Source organism: Jaculus jaculus, chromosome 5 (genome assembly GCF_020740685.1).
Source record: "Jaculus jaculus isolate mJacJac1 chromosome 5, mJacJac1.mat.Y.cur, whole genome shotgun sequence".
Classification (NCBI taxonomy): Eukaryota; Metazoa; Chordata; class Mammalia; order Rodentia; family Dipodidae; genus Jaculus; species Jaculus jaculus.
In genome coordinates this window covers 114,021,028-114,035,268 of record NC_059106.1, presented here as the reverse complement: position 1 = coordinate 114,035,268, position 14,241 = coordinate 114,021,028, and the positions used below count along the sequence as shown (strand labels likewise).

The 14,241-nt window shown below is 38.3% G+C and overlaps 1 protein-coding gene across 12 annotated transcripts in view; it reads right to left on the bottom strand.

Annotated features, from left to right (window-relative positions):
* The window catches only part of Pum2 (pumilio RNA binding family member 2), a 117,432-nt gene that overhangs the window by 19,472 nt on the left and 83,719 nt on the right, over positions 1 to 14,241 (bottom strand). For all 12 annotated transcript variants that reach the window (XM_045148839.1, XM_045148837.1, XM_045148841.1 and 9 more), the window contains 2 exons: positions 3,122 to 3,389; positions 1,619 to 1,748 (listed from right to left, as the gene is read on the bottom strand). In XM_045148839.1, the coding sequence (XP_045004774.1) occupies positions 1,619 to 1,748; positions 3,122 to 3,389 (398 nt within the window). The remainder of the gene's footprint in view (positions 1 to 1,618; positions 1,749 to 3,121; positions 3,390 to 14,241) is intronic.

Sequence of the window (14,241 nt, the reverse complement as noted above, 5' to 3'; positions counted from 1 at the left end):
CGTATTCTCAAGGTGGCCTCAAATTCCTACATGGGGCTCCAAGTGTTGATATTAAAAGACATGCACCACCACGCCTGGGTATTTAACTATTTAAGTGTATTATTCAAACCTAAGAGTTATGCTGACAGACATCTGGTGCTCTGACTGTTTGTGCTTGAGGATGCTGGCTGCTGTCTCTCTGATGTGGATACATGATGAGGTGAGCCAGCTTTTTTCACCATATTGAAGCTTCTCCTAGAATATGTAAGCCTGAAAGAAACCCTTCCCTTACATAAGCTGCTTCTGGTCAGGTATTTGTCCTAGGAACAACAAGGTAACTGCAACACCATGTATTGTCACATATCTTTTGAACGACTTCAATAGAAATGCTGAAACTATTCAACAATAATTGTCCATATTCTCTCTCTTCTTCTAGCCTCTGGTCAAGCCTTATCTATCTCACAGTCTTATCAATATGCTCTTGTAGGTTATTTCATATGGTTGAAACCCTGTTTGTCCTTTTTTGACTGGTTTATTTCACTCAGCTTAATATTGTAGCATGTGTCAAGAACTTAATTTTTCTGTGGTTGAATAATCATGTGCTGTGTTATGTAACATTTTTGTTTACTATCTGCTGATAAACACTTGGTTCCAATTTGTGGTTATTGTAAGTAATGGTGCAATATAATAAACAATAAATAAAATAAACACTGATGTTTCAATTCTTTTAATTTTATTAAGTATTACCAGAATGTTAGTCTTCCACAGTAGTTGCACCTACTGGCAATAAAAGAGGGTTCTAGAGCTAGACAGATGGCATAGCAGTTAAGCCACTTGCCTGCAAAGTCAAAGGACCCAGGTTTGATTCCCCAGAACTCACATAAGCCAGATGCATAAGGTGGCACATGTATCTGGAATTTGTTTGCAGTGGCTGAAGGCCCCAGTGCTCCCATTCTCTATCAAACAAATAAATAAATTTGGAAGAAAAAAAGAGTACTAACTTTTCCAAATCCTCACTTATTTTCCATGTATTAAATTGTAGTTAACAGGGTTGGGGCTGGAGCTCATGGTAGAGGGCTTCTTTACTATGCTCAAGGCTCTGAGTTAAGTTTCCAGCACCACAAAATAAATAAGACTGGAAGAACTCACTATGGTTTTGATTTGCTTTTCCCCTATCATTGAGAAAGTTTAGTAACTTTTCATGTCTTATTGGCTATTTGTATGGCCTTCTATGGAAAAATGTCTCTTTCAAATTCTTTATCCATTTTTAAACTGAGTTGTCTTTTGTTGTTGAGCTTTAGGACCTTATATATTTATACATCTGTAAAGTTTTTATAGACATTTGATCTAACTATTTTATCCAAGTTTATATATGTGTGTGTGTGCATGCATGCACACACATACTTTTTTGGTTGTTTATATAAGGCCCAATCTGGCCAGTATATTTGCAGGCTGATCTTGAATCCTGGTGATCCTCCTACCTCTGCCTCTCAAATGCTGGGGGATTAAAGGCATCCACCACCACATCCAGCAGTGTGTGTGTTTTAATGTGAAAATCACTGTTGACCAGCTTCCAGAGCTACTTCTTAGCACACGTGAATAAGCATAAAATATGGATGAGTATAAGCATGAACATTACCTCAAAAAACTTCTGTATAACATAGTTGCCAAAAACATCCGTCATTAATTGATATGCTGCCTGCAGGATTTCATTAAATACCATTTGTCGCTCAGCTGGAGTAGCTCTCTCTAGCTTTTGCTGTATGAATCTACGTGAGGAAAAAAATGTTAAATTCCATGGAAATAAGCTGAAAACTCTCTGTAAAATCACTATACAGAACAGAATAGCTTCAAATTTTGGATCCTTCTGGTTTAGTCTCTCATGGGCTGGGCTTTCAGGTGAATGTAACCATTCCCAGGAAAATCTATTTCTTGTTACACTCCTGTTTTCTCCCAAACAAAATTATGTCTAAAATTAGCATTTACTGAATTTATACATGGAAAGCTAATCTATAAGAAAAAGGACAAAGTTACAAATCATTTCTTTATAACATCTTTAAAAAGGTACTTAGAGTGACAGAAACCATGCACATATTTTATATGATGTTTAATTAATATCCTTACAAAATAGACCATTATAAATAAAATTCATCAAATATAAGTTATTACTAAGTAAGCTAGGCATTGAAGGGAATTCAAGATTCATCTGCTATTATTATGAACTTTTAGCTAGGGAAATATTTGTATGCAACTACTTAATATAAAATTACTTAGTTAAAAAATTTCATGTTATCTAAGAGACAGGTATGTAGCTAGCTCAATGATACAGCACATGCTTAGCATGCAACAGGTCCTAGGTTTGATCCCCAATACATTAAAAAAAAGGGCAAATAATAAAATGTATCTAAAGTGTCTACAAAAGAATAAAAGATTTCAGATTTAATAAATGTGCTAAATTTTGTTTTTTCTTCCCATTATCTTGAGACTGTTAATCCAGATACCACATCTAACAAATTTAACGTAAAACTGAAAAATACCCAATGTCAAATGTGAAATAATACAATTTAAATCAAGTCACATTCAAATCCAACCTATAAGCAAAACCAAAGTACTTAACTTTGTCTGTTTTTTTACCTAATAGAGTATATACCTAGGACGTTGAAGTCTACAATGTAATCGAAATAACTTGATAAAAAGGCACTTTCAATTTTTTATTATAAAGATATTCTCACCGTAGAAAACAACAAAATACAAAACAAAAAAACTTGCAGTTTTAATAATTTATTTTTTAAAAAATATATTTTTTATTTGTTTATTGGAGAGAGAGAAAGAGACAGAGAGAAAGAGAATGGGCACACCAGGGCTTCCAGTCACTGCAAATGTACTCCAGGTGCATGTGCCCCCCTGTGTATCTGGCTTACATGGGTCCTGGAGAGTTGAACAGAGATCCTTTGGCTTTGCAGGCAACCACCTTAACCACTAAGCCATCTCCCCAGGCCCCTTATAATTTATCTTAATGTAGTAAATATATTTTAAAAAGCTTCTAAAATCAATGATTAGTTGAATGTGGACAAAAACTTATAAGGTAGCAACTTTCAAAGGAAAAAGACAACGAAAACTATTATGAATCATAATCACTTACCTAGAACCATGCTGGTCTTGAGAAAACTCAACTATGTGTCCAATCAAGTCTCTAAGCTGAAGATTTGGGAAGCGGTTGTTTCTGAAATCTTCCAACAATCTACTGCGGCCAGAAGGCATAATATCAGACCTATTGTATCGAAGCCGTGAAGGAGGAAAGAGCTGGCTGCTGGAACTAAACAGACTGGAAGTGCTTGAAGCACTTCGGTATTTTGCTTCGGCTCCAGGTGCTGCAGAGATGTAGCGCCCACTACCATTTGTCAGTCCTCCTACAATAAAGCAGCCGCCATGAGCAGGTATTTTTGAAAAAGTTATTCCTTAAGTAAAAGTTACTTACATATTTGGTCATAAAAAAATATTCTCCTTGCTAAGTCCTATTGTCATAGCAGGAAATTATATTTGGAAGGGTTAATCTAACACATAAATTCAATGAATTTTGTATAAAATATACTAGAAAAAATAACTCAGAAAAATAACCCTGTATTTGTCCTTGGTACTTAAGTTTGAAATGTAATGGTAAGATCTAATCTCATACACATTCATATCAACACCAGAATTCTAAAGCCCTCAACAAAACTTTCAGTTATCTTAACAAACAAATTTGTGCATGCCCAGAAGGCACTAAGTCCTGAGTTCTATCTCTAGTACCAAAGGGGAGAAAAATCCATTTGCAGTGCTAATGGAATAACATCGAATATTAAATCTACATTTTTTGAAATAAATTAAAAACAGACTATCACATATCTATGTAAAAAACCATTCTTCAGACAACTCATTAATATTTGAAACATTTTTTAAAGATTTTTTTTTCTTTTTTTCTTTTTTGTTTTGTTTTTGAGGTAGGGTTTCACTCTAGTCCAGGCTGACCTGGAATTTACTATGCAGTCTCAGGGTGGCCTCAAACTCATTGTGATCCTCCTTACCTCTGCCTCCCGAGTGCTGGGATTAAAGGCGTGCGCCACTACGCCCGGCTTTGATTTTTTTAAACTAAACATATTAACCCTAAATGCTATACTTTGAAGATATGGAACAGTAACAAACAGCAGTTCTTCCTAGAGCATTAACCATCTAGGACAAATGAATAAAAAGCTTCTCACATGGACCATTCCACATAAGAAAATCAAGGGCACCCAATAGATACAAAAATAAATAAAGAGGAAATTTTTAAGTGTAATAATGGTTAAAAAGTACTTGACAGTGTCCTTTTAAAACAGAAAAATACAAACACAATTATAAAATGTAGAATTTAGTAGTTCAAAGAAACAATCCCCATCAGCTTTCCCTTGCTATAACCAACTCTCTACATAGAGCAATGGTACATAGTCAGTCTAGGCCACAGGATAGAGATGATCCCAAGATCACACACTGTCAGTGCAAAGTTATACAGAGACATTAGAGTCCAAAAGGAATTACAAGGACAGGGAGCCATACAAGTTTTTTTAAACCCTGGATTGTGTGCTGGGTTATTCTTTTACTCTCTGTCCCTACTACCCACCCTATTATAATTTTGCTCCATTGAACTTACCATTCTACAGTGCAATATATATTTATTTCAATCACCAGCCCCTTTATCAAATTCTACCATGATGCCTAGAATAATGTGAGATTGAGTAGGGGCACAATATTTACTAAATGACAAGGAGAGATTGTCAACATTTTATGTAACACTAAGTCCCTGAGCCTTTGTTCTAGAGTATCACATTAACATGTAATTTAAGATCCATTGTATACACCAAGTTCTCTTTTTCTCTCTTTCAGTTTCAATAATCACAGATGAAAATATTCAAAAGCAAAAATGTTATTTTAATCTGTCTTAATTTTTCATTACCATTAGCTTTCCTGACCAATCACAGATCACTAGGTCATTTTATTTTTATTGACTTATCTACTATTTTTGGTTTTTTGAGGTAGGGTTTCACTGTAGTCCAGGATGATCTGGAATTCACTATGTAGTCTCAGGGTGGCCTCGAACTCACGGTGATCCTCCTACTTCTGCCTCCCGGGTGCTAGGATTAAAGGTGTGCGCTAGCATGCCCGGCAGGTCATTTTATTTTTAAGAGGGTCTCATGTAGCCCAAGAACACTTTGAACTTTTGGTCTCCCTGCCTCTACCCCTCCAGTGCTGAGACTGTGGGTGTGTACTACCATACCCAGCTTAAGTGGTGCTGGACATAGGGCTTGTAACTAGATAAGTACTTTACCAACTGAGTAATATCTCTAGCCCATTTTACTTTTTACTAATGCAATTAGTGTGACTTTTGCAAATAATATTTTAATTGGGTACTATCATACCACCACTAGGTTTGTTCTAGCATCTGACTTTTTTGAGGCAGGATTTTCACTCTACCTCAGGCTAACCTGGAATTCACGATGTAGTCTCAGGGTGGCCTTGAACTCAAGGTGATCCTCCTACCTCTGCATCCTTTTTAGGAATCCTAACCTAAGAAACATCTATCAATGCCATACTGGGACATATAAACTAGTTCACTGGGAGGGAAAAAAAAAATTGATATTCAGTTTTTTGTCAGTAACCATAACGTAAATATTTAGGTGTTCAGTTTATTGTTCCAATCTGTTTTTGCACATGCCAAATGTATTTTTCCTTTCAAAAGCCATTTGGATGCTAATACTTGGACTACAGTACATCCCCTAATCTTTAATCTAATTTTCAAGTTATGTCAGAACTTTTTCTCAAGCAAATATCCTCTAGTTATTCACACAATACATTCATATACACATTATTCTTCACTATCTCTGAACCCTGCTTATCATTTTATTAGAGCCTAATTTTATCCTCAAAGACTGAAGACACTACTTACTACTTCTAATCACTGTCTAAAAAGGCTGTTTAGAACATGAAGACCAGCACTGTGATTTCACTGTGATTTAGGGTCCTAAAAGAAATGTGACATGCAGCTAGTGAGCTAGTGGTTAAAGATCATCACACAATACTTCCTATTTTACATAGGTATATTTCAACTTTATTCATGAAAACTTAATGAAAGCAAATATGTTACAAATTTAAGAAATGACTTTGTAAGTTATTAAATTTTGAGAATCCTAATGTTTTAAAACGCTTCCATGTTAACTACTACAAAACAAAAACATTAAAAATCCTGGGAAGAATAATGCAGCAAGTAAACAAAACACGTCTGACTAGCCTCCACTATCGTTTTCCACCTTCCTCTTTGGGACTTGGAATGACAACTCCATTATTTGTCAGGTTTTTATGCTTACTCCCTTTTCTTGAGACAGGGTTTCACAGAGCCCAGGCTTACCTCTAACTTACTACTGAGCCTAGGATAACTTTGAACTCTGGATCCTATCTTCCCTCTACTTCCCAAATGCTGTAATTAAACATGTGCACCATTATTACTCCTGGGTCTGGGTTTGTTACCCTTTTGTGATTAATAATAGCTGTTTGAAATGTAGCTATTAAAAAATGTAGCTATTTACTGGGCATTCTGTATAAGACTGATAGGATAATATAGCATTTTATTCAAAGTTTTCTAAGTCCTCCATCAGTCATTATTAAAAAAATATTTTAGGGCTGGAGAGACGGCTTAGCGGTTAAGCGCTTGCTTGTGAAGCCTAAGGACCCGGTTCGAGGCTTGATTCCCCAGTAATCATGTAAGCCAGATGCACAAGGTGGTGCATGTATCTGGAGTTCGTCTGCAGTGGCTAGAGGCCCTGGTGTGCCCATTTTTTTTTTTTTTGTCTCTCTCTCCCCCTTCCTCTTTCTCTATTGCTCTCAAATAAGTAAATAAAAATAAACAATTTTTTTAAAAAACAACTTTAAGCCATTCATTTGTGATAATTTGTTCTTTCATCTGCCTCAAGTCCATCTAGCTTCTATTTATTACCCAAATGGTTAAGACTTTCTATTAGTTGAGGACTAGGTTGAATAGTGTCCCTCCTTGCAAACTATGTTCACGTTCTAATTCTTTCTTCTTTTTTTTTTTCCGAGGTAGGGCCTCACTCTAGCCCAGGCTGATCTGGAATTCACTATGGAGTCTCAGAGTGGCCTCGAACTCATGGCAATCCTCCTACCTCTGCCTCCTGAGCGCTGGGATTAAAGGCATGCACCAGCACGCCCGGCTGCATGTTCTAATTCTTGAATGTGACATTATTTAAAATAGGACTTTGTTGCTAAGTAGGTTAGACCATGAGTTGCTTGGACAGATATTGGTCATTTTCCCCAGTCGCCCATATAGCACTGTCTGGCACCAGACATGCTGACTGTCTGGGGACTGACTCTCTCCTGGCTTCCAGCCATGCCGTTCCATTTTACATGTCAGCTGCATATGGAGTATTCAGCAATAGGGTCTTACCACTGACCTTGGGTGGGTCATCAAGTACTCTGACAGAAATCTGTCATTCTTTTAGGAAACCTTGTAGGTTTCTCTGATCAAAAGCTCACTGTGGATGATAGTCCCATGCTGGTACTGGGAGTTACAGGTCAGTGCCCACTAAGAAAATGAGGAAAAAGATAACTAATATACAAGAGTTGGGGGGGGGGAGAGGGAGGGAAGATGTACAAGATTTAGGTTAGACTTGATCCTACCCTCTCCAGTGTCTTGTGGTTCAGGTGTTTCCTGTAAGGGTCTGGTGAAGGTTCAGCCATTTGGTCTGCCTTTTAGGAAGTAGAATTTTATGGTATCATTGCCATTTGAGTCTAGATTAGTGTTTCCCACCCCTTCGATGCCCTCCCCGTCCATCTTAGTGTCTAGTTCATGAGAAGCTTGCTGGGTATATAAGGTATCTTGGGTAGATTCAGGTTAGGTGCTGTAGATGAGTGAGACTATGTGGCGATTTTTTGCCTGTGATTGGGTAACTTCACTGAGAATGACCTGTTCCAAGTTCAACCATTTTTCCTCAAATTTCTTTGTGTCATTTTTTCTTACTGCTGTATAGAATTACATAGCAACAAATAACCTGTTGTGATGCCCACACAAGTGCAATAGTGGCCCAAAGCCATGGTGGGGAGCCAACTGCTCTTGATTTGGCTAACTGATCCCCACAGTGGTACAGGACCCATAGCTGGAGCTGGGAAACAAGTCAGAACCATATCCAAACATAAGCCCACTCTCCAATATCAAGCTACCATCAGTCATGGGCTACAAGAGGGCCTACACCTATTAAACTCTCTATTAAAAAAGTAAGGGTTATCTCATTTGTCTTGGTGCTAGCTTACTCTCTGTTGGAGAATCTGCTTCTCTTTTTCAGATAGATGCAGATCCTAAGGAGAGAGCCACCCCATCATACCTCAAAAGGGCCCCAGCTGAAACTAAGAAATATTGGCGAAACAAGCACATGTGGTGTTTGTCTGATAAACCGGATACCAGCACAAGGGGGAAGAAGACCAACACAGAGAAAAATCAACTCCTACCAAATCAGACAGCCAGAGCCTCAGAGCCCCCCAACACCTCATCACTGAAGCAGATCAAAAATGAACCCAACATGGCTCAGGAAAATTTTGCAGAAGAGGGGGTGGAAAGAATGTCAGAGTCACATGTTGAGTCATGATATGCAGAGACATTTATCGTACCAATAACTGTGGGCTAACTCCACAATGCATGACCCATATACATCAACAAGGAGGGGCCATTGGGAAGGGGTAGGTCACCGATGAGCCTAATAATGGTACCAAACTGCCTGTATTTGCTGAATAGAAAACTAGTAATTTTAATCCCAGCACTCGGGAGGCAGAGGTAGGAGGATCACTGTGAGTTCGAGGCCACCCTAAGACTCCAATTCCAGGTCAGCCTGGGCTAGAGTGAGACCCTACCTCGAAAAACAAAAACAAAAACAAAAAAAGAAGAAAAAAATATGACTTTGCAGATTTAAGCTAAAGTGAAATCAGACTATAATAAGATGAGATCTAATCCAATGACATTAGAGTCCTATTAAGAAGAAACTCTAGTCAGAGATACTTAAGCAGAGACTGATGCATCTACAAGCCATAAATGACTGAGAATCGCCAGCAACCAACAGGTAAAAAGGGCCAAGTGTTGGGAATGGTGACGCATACCTTTAATCCCAGCACTCGGGAGGCTGTGGTGGGAGTTCAAGGCCTTAAGACTATGTACAAGCTAATTCCAGGTCAGCCTGGGCTAGAGCAAGACCCTACCTCATAAACCAAAAAAGGAAGGGGAGGAGCAAACAAAGTGTCCATTAGAGTCTTCAGAAATGTGAAATACATTCCATATGTTTGAAGCCACACAATTTGCACCAGTGTGATAGGGACTCTGGAACTGTAATAGAAATGCTATGTTTTTTAAATTAAGGAAAATTACTCACATATTTGTGAGAATATCTGATGTTATATATTTAAACATACAGTGCATGTATCTATCTAAATGGTAGATAACAAAACCTTTATTTATTTTAGTTGATTAATGTTGCAACATAACAGTATTTCCAGATTAATATATAAATTACTCAAAGTTTTTCAATTTCCTCAGATTTAAAAACTTTGCATGCACATATTAAAATAAATTAAATCTATAACTATTTTTATTTATGGGGGGGGGGAGAGGGAGGGAGAGAATGGGCATGCCGGGGCCTCAAGGAGCTGCAAATTAATACCAGACACATGTGCCACCAAGTTCATCTGGCTTATGTGTGTACTGGGGAATTGAACCTGGGTGGTCCATAGGCTTTGCAGACAAGTGCCTTAACTGCTAAGCCATCTCTTCAGCCTAAACTTTTAGCTATTTTTTTGAGGTAAGGTCTCACTCTAGTTTAGGTTGACCTGGAATTTACTATGTAATCTTAGGCTGGTCTTGAACTCACTCTGCCTATGGAATGCTGTGATTAAAGATGTGCATCACCAAGCCTGGCTTCAATGTTGGGTTTTGTTCTCCAGGAACATTTACCTACCTTTTCTGAAAGTCTCTCATTATGGTGAAACTCATTAAGTAGGCTAGATTGGCTAGGAAGCAAGAGCCGGGAATAATTCTGTCCCCAGTGTTGGAATTATAAGCACACACACACTTGGCAGGTTTTTGTTTGTTTGTTTGAGGTAGAGCTTCACTCTAGCCCAGACTGACCTGGAATTCACTATGTAGTCTCTGAGTGGCCTTGAACTCACATCAATCTTCCTACCTCTGCCTGGGATTAAAGGTGTGCGCCACCACGCCCAGCACATTTGGGAGTTTTTATGTGGGGATTGAGCTCTGGTACTCATGCTTATAGGAAACCTTTCCAACTGAGCTACTTCCCTAGTCCCAATTCCACTATGTTTCCAGGAAAACATTTAATATTATTTGTAATACTTAAAACTTGGGAAATGGGTGCCATTATAAATGGTATGAAGTACATAAAAATTTCCAATCATTATTAACAGCTATGATTTGCAACATAAAAATGTAAGTATTTTATTAGGGGACAGGCAGAGGCTACAATTTAAATACATGTGTCCTCAGTTATAAATATAATCTCATGATTACCTAGACAAGATGGGGCTAGTCTACATTCTGTCATGGAGTGGAGAGGGGCTCAAAGGGCCCTAACTCCTTGCTGAGGATTTATAGACAGTTAAGATAATGGTTGACAAAAGCCTATGGTGGGGGAGGTCATGAGCATTAGGAATGTAATGCCTGTTCTTGTCTGACTAAATACATAATTATCCTCACCGAACTGCCCTATAAGCACTTTACTTAATGTTCATATCCATATATTAATGCTACTCTCACTTTTGGTTATAGAAGCTTCTCTTTTCAGATGGTGGTGACCACTATGATGACCCGAAAGGCACCATCGTGCCGAGAAGACGTGCCGGAGGAATGTTCAGCACTGAATCACACCTTCCAAGATTCGGTCCATAGTGGAAGAGGTAGGGGAGGAGTAGGACTGCTTACAATGCAATTGACCAGACAGAAATTGGCCTTGATATCCTTGACCTTGCAATGCCTAACACTATCTTCACAAGACCCTCATAACAGGAGGAAAAGATGATGACATCAAAATAAAAGAGACTAATTGAGAGAGGGAAGGGAAATGATGGAATGCAGATTTGTGAAGGGGAAAGTGGGAGAGGGAAGGAAATTATCATGGTTTATCGTTTGTTAAGTATGGAAGCTGTCAATAAACAGGGGGAAAAAGATAATGGTTGATTGAGAACCATTTTCTTCAGTGGTATAAGCAACCCTAATAAAACTCACTGTGATATTACAGAAAAAAGACTGAAGGGAAGCAAGTTGGAAAGAGGAAGAGAATAAGGAAGAATGCAGTAGTGGGAGGACGAAAAGGGTAGAATATGGTCAGAGTACATTAACATGAATGCAAGCGTCATTATGAAATCCGTTATTATGTACAACATATGCTAATAAACTTAATTACCTTCCACATCATTTTAATAGGCTAACACAGAAAATATCAACATGCCAATTTTTATTTTATTTTAACTGTAGATTTTATATAGTCATTAGATGTAACTATAAGCCAGCATTACAAAATAACTTATTATTATTATTATTTTCATTTCTAATGCCCGTTAATGCTTTCTAAAATCAACGTAGAAACCTTATCTCTTAGTCTTTTAAACTAGTTGCTTAAGCTAAAAGGCATGTATGTATATGTGTGTTTATTGTCATCATAAAAGATATTTAATCACCTTTCCTCATGTGTCATAGTATTTTAAACAGACCAAATTTTAATGTATGAATTATAGCCTTCAGACTATTATTACATTATTTCCATTAAAAACCTACTACATCAGTGCTGGAGAGATAGCTCAGTAGTTATGGCACTTGCCTGTGAAGTTTAAAGACCAGGCCCTGGCACATCCATTCTTTCTTCCTCTCTCAAATAGATGAATAAAAAAATTATTTTTTTTAAAAAACCCTACACATCAACTTCCATTATGCCACCAAAAGAAGTGGTCAAAAATGGTTTTAAAAACTGCTTGAAGCCGGGCGTGGTGGCGCACACCTTTAATCCCAGCACTCAGGAGGCAGAGGTAGGAGGATCACCATGAGTTCAAGGCCACTCTGAGACTACATAGTGAATTCCATGTCAGCCTGAGCTACAGTGAGACGCTACCTCAAAAAACCAAACCAAACCAAACAAAAAACTGCTTGAACACAAATTAGCCTAATAATGGTACCAAACTGACTATATTTGCTGAATACAAAACTAATTAATTAAAAAAAAAAAAACACAACTGCTTGAAGCCTTTAATCCTAGTATTCAGGAGACAGAGGTAGGAGGATAACTGAGTTTGAGACCACCCTGAGAGTACATAATAAATTCCATGTCAGCCTGGGCTACAGTGAGATTCTACCTCAAAAAACAAACAAACAAACAAACAACAACAACAAAAAACCCACCAACCCGGCTTGAGATGGTTCAGTGAGTAAACTGCTTGTTGTTTAAGCATGAGGTTTGGACTCCAAGAACACATTTTTTTTTTTCTTTTTTAAAAGCTGGGCTTGGTGCTATGATCCTACTGCTGTGGAGGCGGACACAGGTGCTTCTCATGTCTTGTTGGCTAGTTAGTCTAGCTCAATCAGTGAGCTCTAGTTTCAGTGAGACTGTCTGAAAAAAAATATGGTAGAAAGCAACTGAGGCCATCACACACACCTGCACACACTTTCATACATAAAACATGCACATACACATAAATATTTATGAATATTTAACTTTATTTAATAAACTGAATATTGGGGAGGATAATTTGGATTCTGGACAAACATAAGTCTCTCCTGAGAGTTAACAGCTGGGGAGAGGATGGCATTGAGAAAGTACTCTGAAAAATGTACAAACCCAGAAAAATCTTAAAATCAAAAATCAAGTACATACACACATGCAGAAGCAAAACCTCTCACTTGACTGTCATAAAACATTTTAATAGTCTCATGCTTTACTGACTGAAATAGGTGGGCAATGACAAAACTACACTTAAAAATATTTTGGGATTGGAGAGATGGCTTAGAGGTTAAGGCACGTACGTGCCTGTGAAGCCTAAGGACCCAGGTTCCAGTCTCCAGGTCTCACATAAGTCAGATGCACATGGTGACACATGTGTTTGGAATTTGTTTGCAGGGGCTGGAAGCCCTGGTACACCCATCCATTCATTCCCTCCCTCCCTCCCTCCCTCTCTCTCTGACTCAAATAAATAAATAAAAATTTAAAAAATTATTTTCAAGTTTAAATTTTTTTTTTTTTTTTTTTGGTTTTTCAAGGTAGGGTCTCACTCTAGCCCAGGCTGACTTGGAATTCACTATGTAGTCTCAGGGTGGCCTCGAACTCACAGCTATCCTCTTACCTCTGCCTCCCAAGTGCTGTGATTAAAGGTATGCACTACTGTGCATGGCACAAATTTTAAATTTTATTAATCATGGGGGGGGGGCAGATAGAAAAAGAGAGAATGGGCATGTCAGGGCCTCTAGTCCCTGAAAATGAACTCCAATGTACCACCATGTGCATTTGGCTCATGTGTGTAGTGGGGAATCAAATCTAGGTCTGCTTTGCAGACAAATGCCTTAACCATTAAGCCATCTTTCCAGCCCTTAAAAAGTATTTATTTATTTATTGACAGAGAGAGAAGAAGAAAAAGAAGGAGAAGAAGAAGAAGAAGAAAGAAGAGGGGGGAGAGAGAGAGAGAAGACAGAGAAGAGAAAAGAGAGAAGAGAAAAGAGAGAAGAGAGGGGAGGGGACGGGAGGAGAGGGAAAGAAGAGACAAGACTAGATGAGAAGAGACTAGACAAGACAAAGAGAATGGGCCCACTAGGGCTTCTAGCCACTGCAAACTCCAGATGCATTTGCTACCTTGTGCATCTAGCTTTATGTGGGTATTGGGGAAGTGAATCTGGATCATTAGGCTTTGCAGGCCTTAGCCATTGAGCTGCCTCTTCAGCCCAAAGGACTTATTTTTAGTAGTTCATACTTTTATAATATTAAAAACATTTTACAATAGTAATACCATTTTACACAAAAGTCAGTTAGCCAAACAGGGACTTGAACCCTGGATCTTCAGATTAAAAAAGTCTTTGACGGCGGGCTTGAGAGATGGCTTAGCGGTTAAGTGCTTGCTTGTGAAGCTTAAGGACCTGGTTCGAGGCTCAATTCCCCAGGACCCACGTTAGCCAGATGCACAAGGGGGTGCACACATCTGGAG